Source organism: Mixophyes fleayi, chromosome 3 (assembly GCF_038048845.1).
Source record: "Mixophyes fleayi isolate aMixFle1 chromosome 3, aMixFle1.hap1, whole genome shotgun sequence".
NCBI lineage: Eukaryota > Metazoa > Chordata > Amphibia > Anura > Limnodynastidae > Mixophyes > Mixophyes fleayi.
The window spans coordinates 310,897,745-310,920,157 of NC_134404.1; the positions used below are offsets into that span (position 1 = coordinate 310,897,745).

Sequence of the window (22,413 nt, forward strand, 5' to 3'; positions counted from 1 at the left end):
TCTACGTGGAGACATTCATTCATTTCACTTTCTTGTCTTTTTCTGCCTTGTCATCTCAAGCATGCACAGTAAAATAATAATATAATATATTACGCATTACTGTCCTATGTTATGTTTATGATCTTTATGTCATCAAACATCAACAACAATAAGAGGAAGTCATTTCTATCATGACTTGAACTGATAACTTCCAAAAGCAATCTATCATCTACGACTTGTTGTTTGTAAATGAAAGCATGTACCTTTCACGTTCAGCTTTATTTTTGATAGATTTATCATGGCTTATGGCTTTGCTGTTCTCCATGGAGATTTTAGCTTGATTCGCCCTCATCTCCTTGCTCTCTCTGTGAATAAACAAGCGTAATCAGGGGACAAAAACATATTTAGTAAAAGCCATACTGTACTAAACGTACATTTGGAACTACATTCTGATTGGACAGCAAAGGTTCTATTAGAAAGTGCAATGATATTGCACCCTGTGTGTGCAGAAGAGCCTGGCTTTATGTGAATGTGGTTCCATGTGCTCACCGGTCATGGGAGAGTTTCAGCTGCTGCGTCTGTTGTTCTTGGACGGAGATCAGAAGTTTTTTGAGGAGTTCACTTTGTTGACTTATATGCTGATCTTGGAGCTCCTGCTCTTCAGCACTTTGGGTGCTAATTAAGTCTGACCACTCTTTTGTATGCTGAGCCACCATCTCTTTCACCTAGTGAAAAACAAATGCACTGTCCAGTTAAACATAGGCAGTATTTACTATGACTGTAGTAGTATTTTGTGGCCAACTGGAGGGATGGGCTGCGGGGAGGTATCCCCATCACTTCCTCCAAGTTACTTTTATTGGTAGAAAAAAAGTATTTAATAACTACTGAAAAGTTGTTATCCTGTTGTTTGTACTGATGCAATAAGGTCCCTAATATATATATATATATATATATATATATATATATATATGTTTATATACACACATATATACACACACACGATAATAATACATAAAGCACACACACATATATATATATATATATATATATATATATATATAAAACTGTTTTAGACGGTTATGAAAAATATCTCCTTTCCAGCATTTTGACTAACTAAAGTACAAACCTGTTCCAGGAAACCTGTACACTCATTCTGCCGCCATGACGAATGAGCATTTTTATAAATAAATACTTTCTGCCATAAATTAGGCACACTGTACAGTTGTTGTTGTTGTTGTAGCGATGAGGTTGGTAACTAACAGTACAGGATATTATATATAGTTTTGTCATGGGACTACTTGGCCCAATATCACCATTACAACCTGGGTCTCTCCTAATAATATATTTACCGCTGCAGCAAGGATAACATAACAGGAGGCTACATATGCCTGAATCAGTCCCAGTGGTCTGGTAAACTCAATTCGGGGCCTAGGGTGGTGATAGCTATAGTGGGCTTGTGTTTGGCTATGGTTGTGGAGTGGTTTTCCTCAGATCCATCCCGGTTCAGTGGACCTCCTTTAGAACCCAATTAACACTGCATTCTGCCTTGTAAGGCCTAGTTACGGGTGTCTTGCTCAGCCTGGCCCTACACCCTACCTGGGGTTCAACCACAAGGCATGTGTGTGAGGAGTAAACGGTGTCCCCGATTTACTACTTGGCCTACCAGGTACAAGAACCAACTATATATATCGGCAGAAATACTTAAAGGCTTGCTAGTAGTGCAATTCCAGACCTACTTGTTCACCGATTCTTTTGGGAGCTACCATTGATCTCACCTGTGCCTTGGGCCAATAGCACATTAACCAATATCTCAACTGATACTTACCTAAGACCTCAACCAGAATACTGAATTCTGACCCCCATGCCTGCTGTAGCAAATAGACTGGAAATGAAAACTGTCCATCTAACACTGAAATAGTCCGCACAGCTTCCAGATAAAAGCAGCTATTTACTCATCATCAATGAGCCGCCTCAATTTCGTTGATTGAGCCCATCATTTTGCCAACCGTTTGTTGAAACAGAAACACTGTTGCATCATATAACATCCCTCTAGTATCACCTCTACTTCACAAGTTGAAATAAATGTTCTACGGAACAGTTGCTGGCAACACTAGAAGTGGAATTACCCAACTGAACTTCACTCTTTACTCAGGGATAGGAAAACAGAAATTACAGAACTGGGAGATAGGATGGACCATATGAAAACTAACATAAACTTAGTAGACAGATCCATTGTAATGTCTTGTCACATTATGATTGTTTTTTATTTTATTTTTTTTACAGAATGTACATTATATAGCTTACTGAATGCTCAAAAATACTTGGTTATGTGTGGTTAAGGTGCACAATGATCATTCTTTAATTTCATATTACATTTTACTGTTCACTTTTAGTAAAGACAAAGCCAGCTGTAGCTATGCTGATATTCTTTTTAGTAACGTCTGCTCTCATATCTACCAATCCAGCTAATATGCCGCTAATATACAGTGTAACTAATCCACAACAGTGCAGCGACCTCTGCTCTCATATCTACCAATCCAGCTAATGTGCTGCTAATATACAGTGTAACTAATGCACAAGAGTGCACTGACCTCTGCTCTCATACCTACCAATCCAGCTAATATGCTGCTAATATACAGTGTAACTAATGCACAACAGTGCACCGACCTCTGCTCTCATATCTACCAATCCAGCTAATATACCGCAAATATACAGTGTAACTAATGCACTTCAGCAACAGTGCAGTGACCTCTGCTCTCATATCTACCAATCCAGCTAATATGCCGCTAATATACAGTGTAACTAAAACACAACAGTGCAGCGACCTCTGCTCTCATATCTACCAATCCAGCTAATATGCCTCTAATATACAGTGTAACTAATGCGCTTCAGCAACAGTGCAGCGACCTCTGCTCTCATATCTACCAATCCAGCTAATATGCCTCTAATATACAGTGTAACTAATGCACTTCAGCAACAGTGCAGCGACCTCTGCTCTCATATCTACCAATCCAGCTAATATGCCGCAAATATACAGTGTAACTAATGCGCTTCAGCAACAGTGCAGTGACCTCTGCTCTCATATCTACCAATCCAGCTAATATGCCGCTAATATACAGTGTAACTAAAACACAACAGTGCAGCAACCTCTGCTCTCATATCTACCAATCCAGCTAATATGCCGCTAATATACAGTGTAACTAATACACAACAGTGCAGCGACCTCTGCTCTCATATCTACCAATCCAGCTAATATGCCTCTAATATACAGTGTAACTAATACACAACAGTGCACCGACCTCTGCTCTCATACCTACCAATCCAGCTAATATGCCGCTAATATACAGTGTAACTAATGCGCTTCAGCAACAGTGCAGCGACCTCTGCTCTCATATCTACCAATCCAGCTAATATGCCTCTAATATACAGTGTAACTAATGCACTTCCGCAACAGTGCACCGACTTCTGCTCTCATATCTACCAATCCAGCTAATATGCCGCAAATATACAGTGTAACTAATGCACAAGAGTGCACCGACCTCTGCTCTCATATCTACCAATCCAGCTAATATGCCGCTAATATACAGTGTAACTAATACACAACAGTGCACCGACCTCTGCTCTCATATCTACCAATCCAGCTAATATGCCGCTAATATACAGTGTAACTAAAACACAACAGTGCACCGACCTCTGCTCTCATATCTACCAATCCAGCTAATATGCCGCTAATATACAGTGTAACTAATACACAACAGTGCAGCGACCTCTGCTCTCATATCTACCAATCCAGCTAATATGCCGCAAATATACAGTGTAACTAATGCACTTCCGCAACAGTGCAGCGACCTCTGCTCTCATATCTACCAATCCAGCTAATATGCCGCTAATATACAGTGTAACTAATGCACAACAGTGCAGCGACCTCTGCTCTCATATCTACCAATCCAGCTTATATGCCTCTAATATACAGTGTAACTAATGCACTTCCGCAACAGTGCAGCGACCTCTGCTCTCATATCTACCAATCCAGCTAATATGCCGCTAATATACAGTGTAACTAATGCACAAGAGTGCACCGACCTCTGCTCTCATATCTACCAATCCAGCTAATATGCCGCTAATATACAGTGTAACTAATGCACTTTAGCAACAGTGCACCGACCTCTGCTCTCATATCTACCAATCCAGCTGATATACAGTGTAAGTTATGGCCCTAGTCCTGATAGTACCATCTGCAACTGCACAAACAAATTTAACAGTAACCATTCTTTCTGGGCCAGTCTCTGCTGCAACTTTAAGCATAAATAGCGCACATTACAAGAGAGACACCTTCTTAGTTCATGGTCACTTCTACAAGTACAAACAAAACTTTCTATGTCCGGTTGAAGGAAAATTAAAAAAAACTGGACCTATGATAAAAACAGATTGTATAAAAAAATAAAATAAAAACAGATTATATATAAAAAAAAAATGGACCTATGGAAAGATAAAGTACACTGTCCCCTTTTTGTACCATCAACTTAAACCACTGGTAAGACTGTAATTATAACGAGGATGGCATCATAAAGAGGTTGGCAAATAACTCAATAAATACGTTGTAAATACTTTTGTGCAGAGAATATATACTGAGCGGTAAGTGACTGTGGCGTTATGGGAGGGAAGATGTCCTACAACTGCAGCACTAATCACACTAATTATAGCTCTGTGCCTATTAGCAGCCAAATTGACCTAGATTATAATTATGCGGACTTTTATAAACAAAAGTTTGCATTTAAAATATTATTTTAAGAATAATGCATAATTTTGGCCTTTAGAAATATTAGATATTATAGAAACAGGCAAAATACTTTCCATTATTAATATATCAAACATCTAAGTTAATTAAAAAGCAAGCTCAGTCCCACTCATGACTCCTACACTCTGACTGCTATATGTTCCATGGGAACAGACTTGGGTACAGCAGGAAGTGTTCAGCCAATAATTTTGCAAAAAAAAATAATAAATCACAATATATTCTACTTTATTATTTAAAGTTAAAGGAAAATATTTTTCCACACTGCAGATTGTGGTCATCCTGTTCTCCTGCAGTCCCAGTTAATGTGTGACCATCCATGATCACATGGTAAGGACTGTTTTTGGTTCTGGGCCAATATGCTCTATAATTTGTGGACAGTTTGGTCTAAAACATCCAAATACATGGCCAGTTTAGGCCTAATTGTAATAAGTGAGTAATGTAGTTTTCAATGAAGGAGTTTTAAGTGATTTTAAAAACTATATAGTGATTTATATTCTAGACACACAATCTCTAGGCCCTTTCAATAAATGAAGTTAATTTGACATACATTTAAATATGCATGTAGTGTTGGTGACATTTAATATATGCAGACGGCAACAGCGGGAAATCAGTGGAGGTGTGAAAGGTTAATTCAGTAACGGATTTATAAAATGTCTGGGATACAGGAAAAGGCATAATTAATATAATACGTGGCCAAGGATCAAAAGGGACTCATGATTAAAATAGAACAGGGTGCCCGGAGCTCATTGGATCTTATCTATTGTAAAATCCTTTGCACTTAGAGCAAGCATGTATATTAATATAATATGCACATACACACACACACATAATATATACGTTTGAGTGTGTCTGTGTGTGTGTATATATATATGTATATTCAGTATATATATGGCTGGTCATATATAGATCCATCATGGTTTATGAATGAACTTCACTGTATCAATCATTGAAAAAACAGCAGGCAGGTCAACCTTATGTATACTTTGTGGAGAACTACTTTAACAGTAAATTAAACATCAGGTAATATTAATTAGGGCATATTCATTTAACCAAATGAGTGGAGTTCCTTTTTAATGTAGGGTGATCAGGACATGTGAAGACAATGATCCTTATTAAAATAACTCTGCTAGCTAATGCAATGATATATTTATATCACAATCATAAGTTATTGTAGTATATATATATATATATATATATATATATATATATATATATATGTATGTGTGTATGTATGCATGTATATATATATATGTGCTGCCCATATATATATATATATATATATATATATATATATATATATATATAGGCAGCACAGTGGCCTAGTGGTTAGCACTTCTGTCTTACAGCACTGGGGTCATGAGTTCAATTCCCGACCATGGCCTTATCTGTGAGGAGATTGTATGTTCTCCCCGTGTTTGCGTGGGTTTCCTCCAGGTGCTCCTGTTTCCTCCCACACTCAAAAAAACATACTGGTAGGTTAATTGTCTGCTAAAAAAAATTGACCTAGTCTGTGCGTGTGTGTGTATCTCTCTGTCTGTGTGTGTGTTAGGGAATTTAGACTGTAAACTCCAATGGGGCAGGGACTGATGTGAATGAGTTCTCTGTACAGGGCTGCGGAATTAGTGGCACTATATAAATAAATGGTAATAATAAATTATATATAAAAAGAGAAGTGTCAGGAATACTGCGCTGTACCTCAAATCTCCCACCCGTAAATACTAATTACTGGATCCAATGGATTCCATTCCCCTACCCCTTTATATGTTTTCCTAGCACTAAAAAAACTAGGAAAAGCATGTGTTTCCACAGTGAGTAAGGACCCTTATAACTTTCTTTGGTGAACTCTTGCTCCCTGGGCTAAAATATGCCAGCCCTCCCCGATTCTGAGTGATGCAAGCATAATTCTCATCCTCACATAATATTACATTGGTGCCATTAGACCACCAAGAAAGAATTTGTCTCCAAATTATGCTTATATCCACTCACACCACAGTGTATGGCTCCATCTTTATTTTAACATACTGTTGTCTCTCTCCTCTGCATATGAGTGCCGGGCATCAGGATAAAAATGTCAGCCGTAATAGTAGTAAATGTGTTAAAAAATATTTTCTTTAAAAAAAACTAAGTGGTAATCAGTTTTATAACAAATATAAAGCAAGCTATATGTCATGTTATTTATAAAATAAACATGTTGGACCTGAGTCATTAAGCAAAGTAAGACAAAAAAATGATCAAGTTTTCTCCTGGACAAAACCATGTTACAATGCAAGGGGTGCAAAATAGTTATTATTTTGCACATAAGATAAATATTGGCTGTTTTTTCATGTAGCACACAATTACTTGATAGTTTAATTTGTACACTGAAACTGAAAGTTGATTTATAACATGTCTTACCCCAACTCTAAATCTGCCATCCCATTTTAAATTTACATCCCCCTCCAATGCAACATGGTTTTGCCAAGGTGCAAAGTTACTCTTTTTTTTGCTCTACTTTCCTTAATGAATCAGGCCAATGAGTTTATCATTACATATCTTTTTTGACGTGTCGGAGCATCACATTCAATTCCAGATGTTTATTTCACCAATATATCTAAAAGTGTAATAGCATTTAGGATTTTGAATTTTAACGTTTTCAATAAAATATGTTTCTACCTCTGAGCGGGTGAAATTACATAGGCCTAGATATAAAAAAAAAATACATTGCAAATTTACTAATGTCATTTTGTCAAAATACAAACATTTACCATATTTCACCTATTTATCAAAGATCTAAATGTTGATGATTAATGTAGAGGCACCATGGGACTGATAATAATGATCTTGGGGGGTACAGAAACCCTGTTATCTTCTGAAGCATGGAGAGTATAGCTTATGATAACGCTGCGTCCCCACAGGCTCTGCGTCAGCATTTTTTAACACAAGTGATAACTCACGTCAAGCGAAAGCATTCGATGTGCATTTATATTTTCACAAGCACTTGGTAGGAACTGTAAAATTCCACAGTGCCTTTACTGTCCATGAGCTGCAGCCTATGATATTGGCCAAAATAAAATAAATTGTGATGCTTTAAAAAAAGGCATGACAATTTCTGGGATGTAAAAAGCTCAAACCCCACAAATGTCACCGTCTACAGCGCTGGAAAAATGTCTGACTTGCTCATGCTCCAAAAACATCAATATGATATTATGCTCTTCATCCAATCCTATGCATCACAAACATTATGTATGCATTATGTAAGCATTATGATACAGTTTCAGAGTAAGCGGTTTTGATTTGTTTACATCTTCTATTTTAAAATATAGAATTGATTACCATTAACAACATTTTTTCTGATACTTATTATGAAAAATATTGACATTGATCATGAGTGTTTGGTGAAAGAAGGCAGGCACTTATAATGTTATTATGTATTTGTTTCATTTTGCCAAAACAAACTTCAACTTGGAAACAAATTGGCAAGTACTAAAGATGTTTTCATTTAAATTAAATGTATAATTATGTGTTTTCATTAACATCTAAGTATAAGGCTTCCATGTACTGGGTAAATTCTATATCTTTCTAGAGTTAGGCTGGGTACACACTATACAAAATTTCTCCTGAGGCGATATCCTTAACGATTTTACCAACGAAAAAGTCCCGATCAGCTGCCGTTTCATGTGTACACACTAAACAGATTTTACATGATTTACCGTCTGATCTGTGTTCTTCATCTGTCATAACCATCGGCTGAAAAGATGGTGACTCTGCACGCTCCATAGAGATCTATGGACACTGCCGGTCGTGAGTGTATACACACTGCAGAATTGGAGCGCCATCGTTCCAACGTTGAATGAGATTTTTAGACCGGTTTAAAGATCAAATTAAACAATAGGATGAGCTTTTGAACGATAATAGTTCATCGCGACACACTATTGCGATATGGGGGCGAACAGTCGTTTCTTGTTTGATCGGCCAGATAGATAATCGGCTGAAAACAATGTAGTGTTTACCCAGCCTTAGATTCTGAGTGTGTCTATATTTAAAGATCTGAAATTGAGATTAATGTAACCATCTTATTACATTTGGGCATCCAAAGTAAAATACTTGTGGCTGTCATAGACAGGGAAGAGTACACCAAATTTAAATGCGAAGACTTGTGACAACATTCAACTGTGACCAGGAAATACACATAATTACAGTAGTATGCTCTTGTAGGAAAAGTGTTAGACAAGAAGAAGACAAAAAGTAACCTAGCAAAGAAATGGAATACAATACTCAACTTACAATGATAAAATGTTTCAGATAAAAGTTATTTCAAAGTGCACAAAATCTGACTGTGATATGGGATGTGTATGCATGCCTCTAATTGTCCCTAGTACCCTGCACATGCACAATCAATATATTTTTTTTCTATTTTCCAGATTAAGGTAAAATTTAACCAAACATTCTTCCCCTAATAATAGAAGATATATTTACATGCAGAAAATAAAGAAACCTCGGGTATTATTTATGATTGTACAGAGTGACAGATAGATACTGGCACCAACACTTAGAGAAGACAACAGCAAACACAAGCCACCGGAATCTTTACAGATTTTTAATGAATGCCATACGAAACAAGCACCGAAAGAAATTGATGACGAAGCCTTACACCGCAGTTTTCAATATACTAAATTAGTCTCACGTTTATTTTAAATATTTAGATATTTAATACAAAGATCTACTCTAAGCATATTTTCATTTTCACACCTAAATTCTCAAAATATTTACAAAAATTGAAATGAGTACGGGGGAATTCAAATGACCGCGTCGAGACCAACAAGGCCCGCGTACTAATACTGTTAGTACGGTAATTTTAATGCAGATTTTGCTTGCGGCTCACAGAGCAGCAGGCAAAAATCAGCGTTGAAATTACCGTACTGACAGTAATAATGCGCACTATTACCGTAGTAATGGTATTAGTGCGCAGGCAGCGTTGTTCGTGAGAACAACGCGGTCAATAGAATTCCAATTATAGTTCGGAGCTGACCTGATATTCCACTGCCACTCTGTGAAAAAGTGAAGTATTTCCTCTCCAGTCCACTGAAGCTGTGGACAGTGTTTCATACAATTAAAAGATTATTCTGCAGGCACTTCAATTACTGTGACCGGCCCTGCCCCTGTGTATGAATCAACCAATCCACACAGTGCATTTCTGCCCAGCAAGTATCAAAAGCTGTCAGTCAAACTATGCCTGCTTAGTTAAGGAAGCATCTTACATGGAAATTTGCTTCGGAGGTGTGAAAGAGAGCATGATGGACATATTTAGTCAGGTAGAAACACTCCAGTTATTACATGTATATTACTTGGACCAATATTATACTGCACTTGATATGTATTATAATGAAATATAATTGTATTGTCTAATACTGAAAACTGCTTTGTGGCTCAGTAATTACAGTGGACAAAATATAAAAAAATAAAGATTCTTCTTGCATACAGGCATGAATGACTAATTATGTTAACCCCTTTTTCCTAGTTGTGTGATGGAGTTTGATTTTTGAAGAAAAACAGAATTTTAGTGCAACATGTGCAGTTAGTTGTGGTCGTTTCATGTTGATTAACGAGTGATCAGCGTGCGAAGAGTCCGAATGAGAAGCCAGGTGATTGATGGTTGACATGTGCTTACCTTGGAATTATGATCTGAAGTTAAAACCTGAATTTTATTTTCTGTTTCTTTCTTCATTTCAACACAGTTATTTTCTCTAAACAGCAAAATATTTTCCATAGTTAGATAGTTTCTCTCCAGATATTGTTTATACCATATAAACCTGTTAGATATGTTCTCTTTAGACGTTTTATATGCTATAATAATCGTTTGTTAATTTCTTTGATTTGACCAAAGCTGTGCAGGTAGAGACCCCCCCATATTTACTGGTTAGGAACTGATAAACATTTTCCACATTCATTTAGAAAAAACATCTATTTGTGTACGTTCCTTTATCTAAAAATGAAAATTTATTGACATTAAACAGTAACAAGGGGTATGAAATAAATTATTTTTATTCCACAGCACTATCAATCTTATTTTTATTGTCTAACTTAGTGTATTTATTTTACATGACAATTATTAAATAAACTTAAGTTGTTTGTTTAATTCCAGACTTTTATTTGAGCTAAATTTGTTTCTTTTAAAGACATGTTATTCGCTGTGTTATTCATGATGAAGTCACACTTGGAACTAATATTCATTAAAAAATAAACATTTTTGCAATCATCGGTCTCTTTTGAGCCTTTAGTATTTATACACCTTATGGCGATAGGTCTATAACATGGTATATGGGAATTAAGCACATGGTAAGGAATAATGTCTTTATATGAATTTGTTCTTTGTACTGCATGTAGATTCTGGACTGCCTCATTAAATATCAAATATGCATCTAAAGAGGCAGTATCTATGGTTACTAAGAAACACTGAGTTTCCACACGAACTGCAGCTAATCTCATGCAGGATTGCTATTCTGATGCTGAGGGTAGATATTAAGGATAGTAAGGATTACTGGGAACAATAGATTATAATGCAGGCTATAAAATATATATTATATAAAATAAATTAAATGGCAATTTGCAGGTTTATTAAAATACAATCTGAACTTTGCAATTATTGTAATGAGAATAGTTTTGCATATATCTGTTGCTTTGACTAGTGGTCTTTTTTCATACCAATCATTTACTGTACATTTTATATACATGTTGCTATAGCTGTTTATAACAAGGTTTAGTTTGCAACCCAAAAGTCTTTAGGACGTTTTATTTGTTTGTTTTTTTTCTATTTTACTTACATTTATTCTACATAGCATTTCACCATAAATCGTAATAACATATTTCTGGAATTTACTTAATTTAATCTGAAATCTCTATCTGATAAATAGAAATACTCTATGCATACTATTAACAGGAGCTATACTACAAGTATACTGCTTAACTTTTTATTTTTCCAAAAATATATTAAAGAGGATACAAAATATTATGCAAGGAAGGGGGAAAATAAGAAATAGTCTGTGGCTACCGACCATCCGTCCCCCATATTGTGTATACCCCATCATTGCGTCAGTGAATATATTCAATTACACATTGGTTTATAAATGCTTTGTGTATTGGGCATCTGCATTGTTTTAAAGTATTATATCGACACAATCAATTTATTCTGATCATGTAAGGTTTTGTTTATATTAAATTTACATTTACATAACTTTTTTAAACATTTGGAAATATTCTATATTCTATTAACTGGAACCATCTGTACTGTGGCTATTTAAGATGATTTATACTGTAATTATCTTTTAGGCATTTATATTTTTATAGCTGTTTTTTTTTTTTTTTTGCTGATCTTTGCTCTTACCCTTTCTTCTTGATCGTTTTTTCTAAGTTCTTCTCAAGAGACAACTTTTCTTTATCAAACTGTGCCACTATTTTGTCACTTTGTGTGCAGTGTACCTTCTGCATAGCGCTGTGCTCCTGGAAAACAGTAGCTTTATTTGGTTAGACAATTAAGCAAAAGACTCGGCTTGTTCACTTGATGCAGCGGAACATTCTGTATTCACTTGTATTCCGTGACCTATTCCAGATGGACTCTGCCATTACATGCCATCATTACCAAGGTTATGCCCACAGAACCAAACATGCCATCCCATTTCAAAACAGACTCAATCATCAAGCCGTGAAACAATGCTTGCTACGCTTACAATGAATATAAAATCACTACTGCAAAATGCTGTAAACGTAGAAGCATTTGGCTCTATAGTATATAGTATTAGGTGGCATCAGGGAAGACTTCATATTAGATGACATTATTAACAGTAAATAAATATACAGAATTTACACAGTTTAAATAGCACTTATGAAAAAGATGGTGGAAAAAAAACAAGTTCCCTCTCTTAAGTATTAAGTCTAGCTTTTGAGGTCAATAAAGGCCATTTATCAAAGTGCATAATAAGTGGGTGCTGGCAGCTTTTCTACTAGACCATATGGACCTAATTGTCCACCTGGCACCTTCGTAGGTGTCCATCCACGTCCTGGAGTCTGGAACCGCGCTGGAAAATCAATCTCTGTCTACTTTTGCAGGATTACAGAAAGTAGAAGTGGAAATACATTTGGTGGAAAGAGTGGAACGTCACCTCAAAGTCTATATTATTGTTACTTTAGGGTTGTCGATTTCATTCATCTCCAGCGGGTTCATTTCTGTCCTAAAATACTAGTTGATTTAGCCTTATTTATGTTGTAAATTAACCATGAGGCCGAAAGTACGAGGCAGCCTTAATTACGTGTCACTTTTGTATGTTTGAATGTTTTTATGACATTGTTTGACATGTGTTTCCCCATATTAAGTACTTCTTGCTTCTTTATTACATGTGTTAGTTTCAATGTGTTTATTACACTGATTGAAATGCAAATTGAAATAATATTTTTTGCATGTCGGTGTATTTGGGTATTTCAGCACCTAACCCCCCACTCAGCAAAGAACGTCCCCAATTTGCCCAGTTCTTCCTATGAAAAGACACAAACCTGTGTACCCCTGCAGACTCTGCTATCTTGCCACGCACCTCTACATGCTCTACCACTATAAAACAGGTGCGTTTGTGCAAAGATAAGCGCTAGGGCTTTTAAAACGGCATTTGCACAGCACTTCTATAAATTACTCTTAATATATTTAAAATAAGTTACTGTCCCCTCATTGGACCATCATTATGAAGTTTCAGACTACCAGTGTGGAAAGCTTTTTGTTACTGAGGATTTGAAACCCTATGATGATGGTCCAATCGTGAGGCAGTGGATACAAGCTGTAGTCATATAAGGTGGTATTTATAACTGCAAATTATAATGCTGAAGTAGATTAGTGTGCTATTTTATAGTATGTTATACAGAGAAGTCTGCTACTGAGAAGGGATGGAAACAAGAAAGTGAAGTATAGAACTCCCACAACATTAATAGCTACCTTAGATTGATACGATATAAAGCAAGGGAATTCATTCATATGGTTGATATTAAATCCAGTTAAATAAAAAGTATAAATATCTATTAAAGAACACAGTGCTATTTCTTGAATGAGTTACCCACCATAGAAGGGGATGGATGGGAGAACATTAGGACACGAGTAGGTTCCCTTTTCTATGATCTCCATTCAGGAGAGGGACTCTACCGATGTACTACTGACTCCTGATTGGATTAATACCTTGAGCACCCAATCAGGAGGCTGTCACACGTTCAAAAAATTATTTGCCACTCATTAAGAATCTGACAGGAGCTTCACTAATTGAGGGTATGTGAGCAGGGGCAGGGCCCACTAGAATGGACCCCACTGATATACTAGTGTGGAGCAAAGTGGGTTGTGTAAACTTACTCCCAAAATGAGGTTGTATCACTAAGTATTGCCTTTCCCCCACTTAAAATAGTTTGCTTGGAATACTTACTAAAAGTACATAATAAAAGGTATAACCTTCATAACTGAGGAAAGAAGATGGGGCCAAATGGTGGATCAGAGCTTTCTATAATGTAGTCCATCTCAACCATTTATTTTAAATAGAATATTTATTTATTTCAGTGCCTATGATATTATTCAATACAATATGTACATTAATATTGAAAGTACACAGCATGTTGCTTTTCCTTAAGAAATCACTGAAACGCATTATAACAACTGATGTTTGTGTTGAATCAAAATTTGAATTTAAACTCTAAAATGACTTTCTACATATCTCTAAAATAATATATCTAAAACTCCTCCCACATATTTACGAAAGTGTCCTAGTAGTCTTTGATACATGTAAAATAAGATGGCTCTACAGTCGTTTGAGCTGCTGTGAAATCACTGCCCCTGCCCCTGTGTCACAACCAATCCAGACATGGCGTTTCTGCAAAGCAAGTCTGCCAGACTGTCAGTTACACTTTGTGCTCTGGCAGAGAATCAGCACTCTAACAGCATGCTAACCTGCTGCAGGGGTGAAGAAGAGCAGGGTGGACTTATTTACTTAAATATAAATACTTCAATTATTTTATGCATATTATTCGTCTGCATAATACAATCCTATGTGAAATAGTGGCTTTACTTGCTCTTTAACTCTGCGTCGAAGTTGGACAAAGTGACCACACATAGTTAAACCAAATGTTCAATTCACGTACTGGTCTTCTTTAACAATTTACTGGAAATGCTATTTATTCACTATCTCTATTAACTTAGTACCTCTTAACCTTTCAATCAAACTATTTGCACAGAACATATCGTATCTCACTTACATATTCCCCCTTACCAATAGATATTTACCTTACATTAACACAGCATACATGAGGAGAACATAAGAAGCAAATTTAGACACAGACTCAAATATAAGTTTATAATACATACACCCAGTTTGGAGACGAACAATATTTACAAAACAAGACCAATTATCTAATTGAATGTGGTGAATCCAGTGAAGATGACACAGCTCAATCCCATTAAGCCAGAGGTAACACAGATATATGGTCATGAAAGTACTGCAGACATTAACGTGTCATTGTCACTTACACACAATGGAGGCAGTCTATTGGCAGACTGAGCCAATCAAACTTAATATTCATGAGAATGCTAGTGACATCACTGAAGCACAGGGCACAATATTATTCATACCTTAGTGATGTCACTCCTTCCTAGCGATTTGTTAGGTTGCACTTTTCATACATTATTTACCAAATTGCTGACTCCATAGTGCAGGCCACAGAACACTTTAATGTGTACATTTTACCTCTAGGATATCACAAATTTGATACAACTACACATTCCTCAATAAAACATTACCTGTAATATACATAACTAGGACTTTTGCCCCGACTCATTTTAACTCTACTTCACCTCTTGCACAATCGAGTTCTGAATGTTAATAAGACAGGTAATAAACACTCATGGGAATCTCATCACCCAGCTCTTGGAAGTATTACCTCCTCTTACAACCTGTCTGTGAACCTGCACAATGCTGATCCTGATGCGTTAATATTCCCTGTTTGTACAGTTGGTGGGAACAAAGAGAGTTTATGTATTGTATAAGGTGCAGTTATGAGGAGCTCTGTGTGTCTCTGAATTAGGGAAACATTAGCACCACAGCTCCTAATTAAACACATAGGGCCTGATTCGTTAAAGCACGCAAAATTAACGTTTTGTACATACTTGCGTAATTCGGGCATACACTTCTCTATATTCAGAAGCGGATCTGAAGAAACGTTCAAACCTAACATGTTAATTGGTTAAACTGGCAAAACGCGCAGCGGCGCATGTGCTTAGTGCTCTCTCTGTGCATGACGCATCTATCCACACAGACACAGGAGAACGTCACTTGACCTTGAGAGTTGCCAGGTGAGTGACGCGTTACTACCATCTACCTGCTGCTTCACTTCAATATATATCCACAACTAGATGGTCTGCACACATTGATTCTGGTAAACCAGTTGCACATCATTTGCATCGTAAAAAATCGTTCACATAACTACAGGGCAAAAGTGATTGAATGGGCTCGCCATGCTCAATATTAAACGTTACGTGGTGCGAAAGATGGATTTTTCCAAATTGATTGCTGCATTTGAAGAAATAAAAGCTAAAAAAACACTTCTAAATTGAAATCACCAATAATCCAGTACATCAGTATATGTATACAATATTTATTTGTAAATTTTAGTAAAGTCAAGCTTTAAAATAAATGTAAAATACATTTTTTAATGTTTTTTTTTAAAGAAAAGGGTGTAGGGGCCCTTTAATTTGGGTTATCTTGGGCCTCTATGAACCTCTGAAACGGTCTGGATGTATTAAAGTATGCAAAACTGACACATTGTGCGTTCTTTTAAGAAAGGCACTTAATTCAGGCGTAAGCACATTCGTATTCAGAAGCGGATCTGAAGAAACTTCTGTTGTTGAATACAGGTCTAGGTAAGCTCACCTATACGGCACCTGTCGTATTCAACACACTGCTGGATACGTACAATACATATGTTATGTATAATGCACAGAAAAAAAAGTATTTCATTATTGTCACCTGTTAGTGCCAAAAGTTTTATTTTTTCATACTTTTTTCCATGAAATACATTTATTAGGATGTGATGAATGACTTCTGTATATAAAATGCATTTTTACAGTTGATCTTGATTGCAAACACATGTTCTATCATGCAGACGTGACCGTCATCACTATCATTCGACACTTACACCTGATCTGTAGCTGGTGTAAGAGATATGACTGAAAAACACGTACCTTGGAGGTGCCCAAAGCTGCGTGCAGCTGCGATTGTCCCGCCCTTACTGGACATTGACTACGTACATACACCCATTACCCTCCCCGTTCCGCACTTCAAATCGTAGGCTGGCGGAAGTATCAGTTATATGCAAACATGAATTGCATTCTTCGGCGCATGTTTCGGTTTCCACGTGCGCAGAGTGAATAAGACGCAAAATACGAGATGTATCGGCTTTTATACTTCGTAATGAATCGGGTCCATTATCTCTTTTCTGTTCACAGTCAGCTGGTCTATGTGTCTCTGAATGCAGGAGTTTTATTTAGCTTATTGCAAGCTGTGCGTCTAATTGAAGAGAAGGCGGAGTATGGGTTGTCAATCAAATGCTGCTGACACGCCTCCCAGTCCAGCTAACATGCCTACTCAGCTGGGGTCTCTCTGGCTTAGCTAACAAGTTGCACTGAGGTTAACTTAGAGATGGCGGTGCTTATTAAAATTGCACATGTCTGAAATATTAAAGCGTATTTGAAAACCTTAAAAGGAGCACAATCCTCAGAACACTATCTAACAGCTGATCATTTTCTATGGTAGCAAAGCTCTTCCCTCCCAACATGGTATCCTGCACAGGAATGAAAGAGAGTGCGATGGATTTAGTCTAACTTGTGAGTATATTATATATCTGTTTAGTTGTCATTTAATAAGACATTACAATCCCAAATTATGGGTCATTTCCAAACCAAAAAAGTGTAAAATTGCAGCTCACGTTCCCGTAGTGATGTCACATTCATGCTTTGGCACGTTACGGGTAAGCGCTTGGTTTTGCATCAGCTGATTGGTGAAGTCGGGGAGATCGAGTGTGTTTCTTGCTAAGTAAGGACTAAGTGCAATAGTGCACTTTAATGTTGCACTGAAGTGAAGAAAGAAGATTTTCTTTTGCAAGATGGGTTTATTTACATGCGTTAAACGGGTGGAAAGGAACCATTTAGAGGGGCATGTAAAAGATTTGCACAGTCTTTTTCTCCCAGCAAAAAGACATGAATTCTCCCGCGCCCCTGAGGTCCCGAAGATCGGGTCTTCCCCAAGTACATATGATGGACCGCATATGGCCCCTTCCACTTGCACTCCTTTGGGAAAACTCATTTCTAGGTGCATTTTGAGCAATTTAATAAAAAGTGACACATATAATAAGGACAGTACCCATGTCCCCTCATTTCACACATAAATAAGGGTAAATTTAATGGGAAATTAATGAAGCAGGTGGTCCTAAAGTGGAAGCAGGTCGGACTTTGGAAAAATCCCCCTAAAATGAGTTACCGCCTAGGACTGTGAAGTAGGAGTGGACCTTAAAATTCACTTGGCACAGACAAAAAGGCTCACTTATGCACATAAGGAAGCGTTGCGAGTGCACAGATTTTGTGGCTCGTAAAAAATCCTTATTGTATCTCTTATCACTGGCGTGATATTGTTTTGACCAAAGGAAAATGATCCTCAAATGTCAAAAACCTTTGCTTCCCGGCTGGCAGCCGTTGTACAGACGTTTTAAAGACAAATTAAAAAACAATTGCTTAGTGCTGAGAGTTGACAGAAGCCAGGTACCTACTCTGTGAACTCGGCTCAACACGTGCTGGGACCTGTGATCTGTAGCCTCGCATCGCAGCAATCCATGTCATTTCTATCATAATGCTAGTAATAGAAAAGACTTCTGTGGTTGCCAGATAAAAGCAATCTCATGGCCCTTATTAAGCTGTAATGATTTCCACCCACAGTGGTGACTCATCGGCAATCTACAGCCAGCACTTCTACTCCCTGAAAACACATTTTTCTGGGGAAAATATCTTGTAACCTGGCGTTAAAAGCATCTCCAAAGACTGCAGTAATGGTCTGCAGGGAGATAAAGATCTGAAGGGATCTGTTTCTTTGCATGAAATAGCATTAGAAAAAAAATATAAACAATATTGAGATTCACAAATGCCGAAAACATACATTTACTCACCTCACCCTGCAGCACTATGGGCCTGATTCATTAAGGAGAGCAAAGCAAAACAAATGAGTAATTTTGCACCTTGGCAAAACCATGTTGCATTGGAGAGGGAGGTACATTTAAAATGAGGGGACAGATTTATAGTTGAGGTAGGGCATGTCCTAGATCAACTTTAAATTTCAGTGTAACAATAAAGTTATCAAGTATTTGAGACCTACATGAAAAAATTCTATAGTATAAAAGTATTTTCCTTATGTGCAAAATAATAAACTAATTTGCACCCCTTGCCTTGGAACATGGTCTTGCCAAGGTTCAGAGTAACTTATTTATTTGATTTACTTTCCTTATTGAATCAATATCTACAATCTGCTTATATGGCACACTGATTCCCAAGGGACCTTTATAAAGACTGGTGACTGTGTAAAAACTCATAGCGATCAATCTGATTGTAGCTGCCAAAAACAGCATCAAAAAAATAAAAGCAAATGTTTGATTGATTGCTTTAGGTCAAAGTGCCTTTTATGCAGTTTTCAGAAGTGTCCTTTTTATGTTTAAATAATTGTTTGCTCTTAGATTGTGTAATCTCGTGATGACCTCTTATTGCTGCTTTTTCTACATCTCCATATTGTAGATAAATTAGAACGTAAGGTGTCCATATATGTCATGACACTGAGACACACATACCCACTCTCCCGGAATGTCTGTGAGACTCCTGAATTGCAGGTAGTTCAAAGCAAGCCATTCTCCTGCATCTGAGCCAAGTGGGCAGGATATGGACTACCATGACATGATTAGTCGCGAATCGCATAATTTTTGGCCCTTCTCCCTGCGTTAAAATGACGCGACAGCAGCATTTTTTTTGCGGGTCTGATGCCAAAATTACGCAGTCTGCAGCGCCCTGCCCCCTTCGCACTTGTACTTCACCTCCCCTCCAGGAAAGAAAAGTTTGTAAGTAGGTACTAAGCTATGTTGGGTTATTAAGACAGAGAAGGATAGTAACTTGCAACAGAAAGACGTAGACAAAATGGCAAACTCGGCTGCAAAATAGCAGATGAATGGGAGATTAAATTTAATGTAGATAACTGTAAGGCACTTAAGCTGTGGTAATAACTATGCTACTTACACACTGAATGGAATGCAATTAGGAAAGAATGAACTGGAAAAGGAATACTAGTTGATAAATGCTAGTTCCAGGCTGCAGCTGCATAAGTGAATGAAATCCTGGGATGAATAAAAATGGGGATAAATGCACGCAATGCACATGAAAATATAGTATTACCATTGTATAAATCACTAGTTATACAACACCTTAAATATAAGGTACAGATGTAGCCAGCGTTAAACTAACATTTAAAACAGCACAACTCTATTCATGCAAAGCTCTTTAGAAACATATTTCATTGCGTCAAATGTTTTTTCCAAGGTGTAATATTAAAATTACCTTCAATACATTTTTCTGTCACCAGATGGCAGCTTTACAGAATCGTACTACGCATGTAAGGTGAATGAAGAGAGCACAGAGCATGTGCACTGTGCCTGGGGACTCAATTGCACTGGTTAACTGAATAAATCAGCAGCCTCATTAGTTTGCGCATAGGTAAATGTCAGTCAGTTGCAGAAAAAACACACACGGCTGAATAGCAGAAAACTGCAGGTGATTGACAGTTACCTCCACTCAAGCCAAAGGTGTTACACTGTGAGATAAAAAATAAAAAAACAGAACATACACCTTACTCAAATCCTCAGTCATCCTGAGTGCTAGATAGCCTTGGCTGGTTTCCACCATAATGGGGAAACCAAGATGGTGGGGTCACCCCTGCTATAGTGAAAACCAGACCCAGGCTGCGCCCTCTACGGGGGAGAAAAAAACAGAGTATCCCCCCTCTACCACAGACTACCAGCCGTGGGCACTGTGGTAAGACCTCTGCTCCTTATACCAAAAGAGTAAAACTAGATAACACACACAAAAGATTTTAAAGTAAACTTTATTAAATAAACAAGTACTCAACACCCTTGATGACCATCTTATTAAAAATAAAATAAAACAAACTAATCTAATGCTGATTATCTAGTCCTATGTTAATTTGTTAAGGAAAGACAAATGTCAAGTCCCTATAATACACAATTTGTTTTATCCTGACATTCCTTACCTCACTGGCCTGTGAACTGGCGTATTGTGCTCAGGCTTTATGAAGACATTGGATGTCATTTACAACGGGCAAAACAGCTGCTCCACAGCGCAAATGCAGCTTTATGATTTAGGTTTGTGAAGCAGAGTGTAGTGGTTTGCACAGTGTGCCTCATTTCTCAGAGCACCAAAGAACGGAAATTCATTTTGTGGCCACAAGCATGGGGTCCCTTTGCTATAGAGAGAGCCAGCAACAGGTTGATCAGTGCATGACTGAGCTTTTATGGAAATAGGGGGCTGCAAAAAAACAGTATACCCCTGATGTTACCAGCTCCACAAAGATCTCAGCCCATGGGCTGTGGTAATTAACGTTGGGACCCATGGAGTGGAACCTTATCACCCCAGTAGTCACAATATAATGGACAGAGGTCTTTACTCTCTGTCATAGTAATTTCTTTTGTGAGTGGGTGGGACATATTTTATGAGGGATTTTTCAGAGTTTTAAGAGGGTTAATTTACATAATTATCTAGCTCAAGATAAGAAAAAAAAGAAGATTTTATTTCCCATTTGGATTACATTGGATCAAGAAAGAAGAAAAGAAGATTTTATTTCCTATTTGGAATATGACAGATCAAGAATGAAGATTTTATTTTAGACTTAATAAAGTACAATAGTTTATTTAATTACAGTTCATTTTAAAATTGTGTCTGCATTTATTTATTATAGGTACCATTGACCATTACACTGGGTGCACAGGTGGTGGTGGGAGGGGCTCACACTGTTTTTTGTGGTCCTCATTCACATAAAGGCGCTAGTCTTACGCTGACGAACCTGGGTCTGTTTTTTCACTATAGCAGGGGACCCGATGCTTGTGATTTCCTTATTATAGTGGAAACCACCTAGCATTGGGGTTGGTTGCGGATTTTTGGGGGTCATCTGGGCAGTTTATTCATCTTGTTTTACACAGTGCCACATCTATGGTCTGAGCAGAGGTAACTGTCAATCACCTTCAGTTCTCCACACACGCAAAAAATGTGGTTAGCCATGGTATTGCAAGTAAAACTTACCAATCGTTTGGTGGTTAAAGTTATCTAGAAATGCTCAAATTTTTAATAACGGTTTCAATAGGATATCCTTGAAAATTTAACACAAACTCTCGAATTTCAGATCAAATAAAAAACTTGAGCAATGCAAACAGGATAACCAAGTTTGAGCTAGTTCGCTTGTGATCTAGCTGGCTTGCACACAATCGAGCTAGTTCACACATGGTCAAAACATCACGAACGTGGTCGATCTTAAATGGATACATTTTTC

The 22,413-nt window shown here is 37.3% G+C and overlaps 1 protein-coding gene across 12 annotated transcripts in view; it reads right to left on the minus strand.

Annotated features, from left to right (window-relative positions):
* PLCB4 (phospholipase C beta 4) overlaps positions 1–22,413 on the minus strand; it is a 226,605-nt gene that overhangs the window by 11,373 nt on the left and 192,819 nt on the right. For 11 of the 12 annotated variants that reach the window (XM_075203995.1, XM_075203992.1, XM_075203993.1 and 8 more), the window contains 4 exons: positions 12,138–12,253; positions 10,425–10,500; positions 529–704; positions 243–344 (listed from right to left, as the gene is read on the minus strand). In XM_075203995.1, the coding sequence (XP_075060096.1) occupies positions 243–344; positions 529–704; positions 10,425–10,500; positions 12,138–12,253 (470 nt within the window). The remainder of the gene's footprint in view (positions 1–242; positions 345–528; positions 705–10,424; positions 10,501–12,137; positions 12,254–22,413) is intronic. The other variant, XM_075203996.1, reaches the window with a different exon arrangement.